Source organism: Bison bison, unplaced genomic scaffold, assembly GCF_000754665.1.
Source record: "Bison bison bison isolate TAMUID 2011002044 unplaced genomic scaffold, Bison_UMD1.0 scf7180017864270, whole genome shotgun sequence".
NCBI lineage: Eukaryota > Metazoa > Chordata > Mammalia > Artiodactyla > Bovidae > Bison > Bison bison.
Genome location: NW_011494842.1, coordinates 8,434,558 through 8,441,904, shown reverse-complemented (window position 1 = coordinate 8,441,904; position 7,347 = coordinate 8,434,558). Strand labels below are relative to the sequence as shown.

The following is a 7,347-nucleotide window of genomic DNA, read 5'->3' as shown; positions in this document are numbered from 1 at the left end:
GAGTTGACTCATTGGAAAAGACTCTGATGGTGGGAGGGATTGGGGGCAGGAGGAGAAGGGGACAACAGAGGATGAGATGGCTGGATGGCATCATTGACTCAATGGACGTGAGTCTCAGTGAACTCCGGGAGTTGGTGATGGACAGGGAGGCCTGGCGTGCTGCGATTCATGGGGTCGAAAAGAGTCGGACACGACTGAGTGATCTGATCTGATCTGATAGTTAATGTTGTGCATCTTTTCAGGTGCTTATTGGTTATTTGTATAAATCTCTGGAGAAATGTCTATTCAGGTTCTTCATTTTAAAATTCGGTTGTCTTTTAATTACTGAGTTGCAGGAGCTCTTTATATGGGCCTACCAAGTGGCGCTAATGGTAAAGAACCCACTTGCCAATGCAGGAGACGTCAGAGACGTGGGTTTGATCTCTGGGTCAGGAAGATGCCCTGGAGGAGGTCATGGCAACCCACTCCAGTGTTCTTGCTGAGAATCCCATGGACAGAGGGGCCTGGAGTCCTATGGCCCATAGGGTCACAGAGGCTTCAGTCGTGACTGAAGCAACTTAGCACAGCGCAGCAGCACAGTTCTCTATATATGCTGAATATAAGTCCCTTATCAGATATGTTATTTGCAAATATTTTCTCCCATTCTGAAGGTTGTCTTTCATCTTGACAGTGTTCTTTGAAGTGCAAAAGTTTTAAATTTGATGAATTTCAGCTTACCTATTTTTCTTTTGTTGCTAGTGCTTTTGGGTCATATCTAAGAAATCATCATGAAGATTTATGCCTATGTTTTCTTTCAAGAGCTTTAGACTTTTAGCTCTTAAATTTAGGTCTTTGACTCATTTGGAGCTAATTTTTATATATGGTATGAGTTATAAGTTCATCTTCATTCTTTTGCATATGGGTATTAAGTTGTGATAGCACATCTGTTGAAGAGAGTACTCTTTTCCTACTGAATTGCCTTGGCACCCTTGTCCAAAATCAACTGACTATAAATTTGGGGTTTATTTCTGAACTCTCAATTCTATTCCATTGATCTATGTCTATACTTATACCTGCCCTAGCTTTTCTTGCAGTGTTTTACAAAGCTGGCTTTGACCTACACTTTTAAAGTAGTCTTTCTTGTATTGCAAAATTGTCTTTTAGAGCACTTCAAATAGACCATAGACTATTTTTTAAATAATTTTTAAAATTCCTCTTCAGTTTGACTCTAAAATGCTAAAAGGCTTTACTCTGCTGCTTCCAGGCTTAACTCAAGTAACTTCAACAAAATTTTGAATCTGGCATGGTATATTTCTTTCATATGCAATCATTTATTCACATTTTGTACTTTGTTTAATCAAGTGGTCTCATTGATTCTCCAGATGCCTTCCTGCTTTTGATGTATTTAAAGAAACTTTGATTCTTGCTCTTGGAACTCCCTGGCAAGGAGCTCACCAAGGTGCATTTTTATCTGCTGAATTGATTGTCCTCAAGCTATCACATAGCTTGACTTCTTATTATTTTCATTTAAGCAAGTGTTTGGTGTTTTCAAATAGGCCTTGATTCTCAACCTATTTTGCCATCTAGTTTTGAGGGGTTTTGTTTCAAGGACCTGTTTTTTTTTAATCTGGGGCATGTAATTTTCCTAGCTATAAAGTATGTATTAAAACAGTCTTTCTATGCTTTTAGGATCTTAAAGCGCCTCTGAAATTTTTCTCCATAGACTCTATCCTGGGTCCTAGAAGCTGCCCCCTCCCTGTCCCTACAGGCTGAGGAGTGGCAATGCCTCTGCTGTTACACCACCCTTATGCCTCCTCCCCCTACTTTTGTAAAGTGTCTTCATCCGACCCTGTATTATCCTAATTTGAGTGTGTTATCTGTTTTCTCTGGGACCCTGACAGTAATGTATAAGAAATTTCTTAAGATTGTTAGAAGGACAGGTGGGAAATGAACATTTACTAAACATTTTCTTTCAGGCACTCTGAGATACTCTTATTTGTTTCATTTAATTTTCCAAATAACTCTATGAATTAGTGGAATCGGTATTTCAGGAGAAGCATTTGAGGTTCAGCAAGATTAGATAACCTATCCAAGGTTACTCAGCAATTAAGTGGCAAAACTGGAATTTAAATATATGCGCATCTGACTCAGTGCTCTATACATTTTCTTGTCTGCTTTGCTGGAAAGAAATTCAATTTTTCTTTTTTTAATTAAAATTTTTAAAATTTTTTGGCCATGCCACGTGGCATGTGGGATCTTAGTTCCCTGAGTAGGGATTGAACCTGCGCCCCCTGCAGTGGAAGCACAGAGTCTTAATCACTGAACCACTGGACCACTGTCAAAGTCGCTCAAATTTTTAAATTGATATCAATTATAAAAGGGAAAAACAAGTTCTTTCATGGTTTCCAGTTACAGTGGTATTTACTTATGGGCTTCCCTGGTGGCTCAGCAGTAAAGAATCTGCCTGCAACGTAGGAAATGCAGGAGATGCAGGTTTGATCCCTAGGTCAGGAAGATCCCCTGGAGGAGGGGATATGGCAACCCACTCCAGTATTCTTGTCAGGAAAATCCCACAGACAGAGGAGCCAGTGGGCTACAGTCCACAGGGCTGCAAGAGTCAGACACAACTGAAGCGACTGAGCACGCACCAGAAACCTGCTGAGGTCTTTGCTTCCAACCGTGCTCACACTCACCCCCTCTTCACCATCTAAAGTCCATTCTTCAACCCCAAAGCAGACTCCCTTGGTTCTTTGGGAGAACTAAGAAAGTGCTCTGGGAAGCCAGCTAAGCTAAGCTAAGTCACTTTAGTCGTGTCCGACTCTGTGTGACCCCATAGACGGCAGCCCACCAGGCTCCCCCGTCCCTGGATTCTCCAGGCAAGAACACTGGAGTGGGTTGCCATTTCCTTCTCCAATACATGAATGTGAAAAGTGAAAGTGAAGTCGCTCAGTTGTGTCCGACTCTTAGCGACCCCATGGACTGCAGCCTACCAGGCTCCTCCATCCATGGGATTTTCCAGGCAAGAGTACTGGAGTGGGGTGCCATTGCCTTCTCCGTGGGAAGCCAGAGGAACAGGTTAATCAACCTGGAAAAGAGTGCCCAATTTGCTGATGGTGAAGATGGAAAAAATGTCCAGAGGAAAACTTCCCCAGGTTGTGTGGATGGCACGGACATCACGAACAGACCAAGATATTCTCCCACTCAGACACTTCACGGAGCAGCCCGAGAAGCGAGTCTGTAGCACTGACTGAATTAATACTAATACTGAATTTCTAACTTTGGATTATTTTATCGCCTTTTTAGAAAACTCACCCTCCCTTTCTTGCTCTCTTTTTAAACAGAACTTTCAGCAAGAAGGCAGAGCTATCCTGGCTCACTACGTCTTCGTTTTCTTTGGAGGAGTTCACATGCTGCTGCGCTTTCTCTGGAACAACCATTTGATGTAGAAGGAACGTAAGCGGCAGGCTCTGCTTTCCTTCTACCCTCTGAGAAAACATGAATCCCACCGGGGCAGATGCAAAGAAGACCCTTCTACTCCTCCTCTCCTTGTTACCCATCGCGGTTGCTTTTGTCTGGTTTGTTGAAGAACTGCGGACCCACTGGCCATTTGTCTGTTTATTGGTCAGCCAGCGATGAGACGTCTGTGACGGTCTCATGGTGGAGCCCAAGGAACTTAGAAGCCCAGGAGGCCTCACTGCTTAGGAAACACCAGCACTGTGGATAGCCCCAGTGCTCCTTATAAGGAAGCCTTGGAAGGGAACCTCCCATGAGTGCCACTGAACCTCATTCCCAAACCAGAGGTCACAGAAATGGGTGCTTCCTCACTCTTGTTGCCCGTGTCCAGATCTGCAGCGACCCCTGCTTCTTTTTACCGCTCTGTCTACCTCATATTCCCTCCCTCCGCCCTCTGAGAAGCACGGCGAGTGTTAAGCAAGTTTGTTGTTATAAACTGCAAGTTCTGTTTTGAGTTCTTTGTAGGAAAAGTGTTATTTTAGAAAGTTAGTAATTAAAAATGAAATAAATATGGTTATTTTATTGAGCATGAAACACCTGTGCATATTTCTTTTGTGAAAGAGGGATTCCCCTTGTTCCTGCTCATACGAGTTCATAATTTTGTAGTTTGATCATACACAGTGTCGTCTTTGTCCTTCCAAAGGGAAATGTTCCCATCTTTTTAAGTGTTTCAGGCAATGCCTATCATCACCTATGTTTTGGCTTCCCTAAAATATCTTCTTTATTTTTTAACTCTTTTGAGTATGTATTTATTCACTTATATGTTTAAAAAATCAAAACCATATAAGAACATTTACAATGAAAACACTTGCTCTTATTTACTTTCCTGAATTCTAGTTATAAGTTTGTTACATACCCTTCCAGAGTTTCTTTGTACAAATACCTGCCTGGAAGAAAAGCTATAACAAACCTAGGTCCGTACAGTCAAAGCTTTGGTTTTTTCCAGTAGTCATGTACAGATGTGAGAGTTGGACCATAAAGTAGGCTGAGCACTGAAGAACTGATGCTTTTCGAACTGTGGTGTTGGAAAAGACTCTTTAGAGTCCCTTGGACAGCAAGGAGATCAAATCAGTCAATCCTAGAGGAAATCAACCCTGAATATTCATTGGAAAGTCTGATGCTGAAGCTCTAATACTTTAGCCACCTGATGAGAAGAGATGACTCATTGGAAAAGACCCTAATTTGGGAAAGATTGAGGGCATGAGAAGGGGATGACAGAGGATGAGGTGGTTGGATGGCATCATTGACTCAATGGACATGAGTTTGACCAAACTCCGGGAGATAGTGGACAGGAAAGGCTGGTGTGCTGCAGTCCATGGGGTCTCAAAGAGTTGGACACGACTGAACGACTGAACAACAACAATATATATTCACACACAAAAGGTAGCATGTAATTCTCTGGTGGCTTAGATGGTAAAGAGTCTGCCTGAAATGTGGGAGACCTGGGTTTCATCCCTGGGTCAAGAAGATTCCCTGGAGAAGGAAATGGCAACCCACTCCAGTATTCTTGCCTGGGAAATCCCATGGATGGAGGAGCCTGGCAGACTACAGTCCGTGGGGTTGCAAAGAGTTGGACATGACTGAGCGACTTCACATAATTAACAGACACTATTCTGTACCTTGATAGCATGGTGGTCAGGTACTCCTGGTCTTACAAATGTTAACTTATTTACTGTTCATAATAACATTAGAGGATAGGTATTATTATTATTAGCTCTATGGTAAGTCCCCTGCATCCAAAATGAGTTCCATTTGGAGAGTGTGTTCCTAGGTCCAATTTGTTCGTAGTCCAACAAAGTTAGCCTAGGTACTCAACTAACATGACTGGCCATCAGTTCAGTTCAGTCACTCAGTTGTGTGGGATTCTTTGTGACCCCATGGACTGCAGCACTCCAGGCTTCCCTGTCCATCACCAATTCCCCAAGCTTGCTCAAACCCATGTCCATCGAGTCGGTGATGCCACCCAACCATCTCATCCTCTGCCGTCCCCTTCTCCTGCTGCTTTCAATCATTGCCTGAGTCAGGGTCTTTTCCAGTGAGTCAGCTCTTCGTATCAGGTGGCCAAAGTATTGGAGCTTCCGCTTCAGCATCAGTTCTAGTGAATATTCAGGGCTGCTTCCCTTGTGGTTCAGCTCGTAAAGAATTCACCTGCAATGCAGGAGACCTGGGGTTGATCCCTGGGTTGGAAAAATCCCCTGCAGAAGGGAAAGGCTACCCATTCCAGTATTCTGGCCTGGAGAATTCCTTGGACTGTATAGTCCATGGGGTTGCAAAGAGTTGGACACAACTGAGCAACTTTCACTTTTCCTTTAGAACTACCAGTTGGATCTCCTTGCAGCCCAAGGGACCCTCAAGAGTCTTCTCCAACACCACAGTTCAAAAGCATCAATTCTTTGGCACTTAGCTTTCTTTATAGTCCAACTCTCATATCCATACATGACTACTGGAAAAATTATAGCTTTGACTAGAGGGACCTTCGTCAGCAAAGTAATGTCTCTGCTTTTTAATACACTGTCTAGGTTCGTCATAGCTTTTCTTCCAAGGAGCAAGCATCTTTCAATTTCATGGCTGCAGTCACCATCTCCAGTGATTTTGGAGCCCCCCCAAATAAAGTCTCTAACTGTTTCCACTGTTTCCCCATCTATTTGCCATGAAGTGATGGGACTGGATGCCATGATCTTAGTTTTTTGAATGTTGAGTTTTAAGCCAACTCGTTCACTTTCATCAAGAGGCCCTTAAGTTCTTTTTTGCTTTCGGCCATATGATTGGTTATATAGTACTGTAATAGGTTTATAACATTTTTCACACAAATAATGCATGAAAACAAATACAAAAATAAAACATTTAAAATCTTACAAAACAGTACTTTGAAAAGTATGGGGACTTCCCTGATGGAGGAACAGCTAGATCCCATATGCCGCCAACTAAAAAGATCTCATATACTTCAATTAAAGATCCTGTGTGCTTCAACTAAGACCCAACACAGCCAAATAAATAAATATATTTTTTAAAAAGTCCAGTAGTACAGTACAACAGCTAGCATACAGGGCCTGTCATCGAGGGACTAGGCAACAAGAGTTACTGACTGGAGGAAGGAGGGAACATGGTAGATGGTAGAGCTGAAGGATCGTCAGCCATAAGAGATGGACAGCAAGCTGCACTTTCACTCACACCTGACGCTGATGGCACAAGTTCTAGTTCCTTGCTGGAATAAGATGCACATTCGCATCTTTGAAAGTTCATATGTAAGGGACACACTATATTTTTACTATTAAGGAAACGAAGGCAGTATTTTGCAGAGAGAGGCAGTACAGAAGGTAACTAAATTGCTCAAGGGCACATAGCCAGTAAGTGACATAGTTGGGTTTCCAAGCCAGCAGTTATCCTCAGAGTCCAGGGACTTACCCACTCTGCTGTACTGACTCTAGGAGAGCTGGCCACGGTCCACTGAGAGCCTGTCGGATGACGCACAGGATTCTGTTAAATGGATGCAGCATCATTTATTTCATCAGCCCTCTCTTTATGGATGCCTGAGTTGTTTCTAATCACTCGGTACTGTAAGCCGTGCTGAAATAAATAACCATGTACCTTTTGTATACGGAGAAGGCAATGGCACCCCACTCCAGTACTCTTGCCTGGAAAATCCCATGGACGGAGGAGCCTAGAAGGCTGCAGTCCACGGGGTCGCTGAAGGTCGGACACAACTGAGCGACTTAGCTTTCACTTTTCAGTTTCATGCATTGGAGAAGGAAATGGCAACCCACTCCAGTGTTCTTGCCTGGAGAACCCCAGGGATGGCAGAGCCTGGTGGGCTGCCGTCTGTGGGGTCGCACAGAGTCGGACACGACTGGAGCG

At 43.3% G+C, this 7,347-nt stretch overlaps 1 protein-coding gene across 1 annotated transcript in view; it reads left to right on the top strand.

Annotated features, from left to right (window-relative positions):
* The window catches only part of PXT1 (peroxisomal, testis specific 1), a 19,077-nt gene extending 15,652 nt beyond the window's left edge, over positions 1-3,425 (top strand). The window contains exon 3 of the mRNA XM_010848735.1: positions 3,321-3,425. Within this exon, the coding sequence (XP_010847037.1) occupies positions 3,321-3,425 (105 nt within the window). The remainder of the gene's footprint in view (positions 1-3,320) is intronic.
* Positions 3,426-7,347: the final 3,922 nt, after the last annotated feature.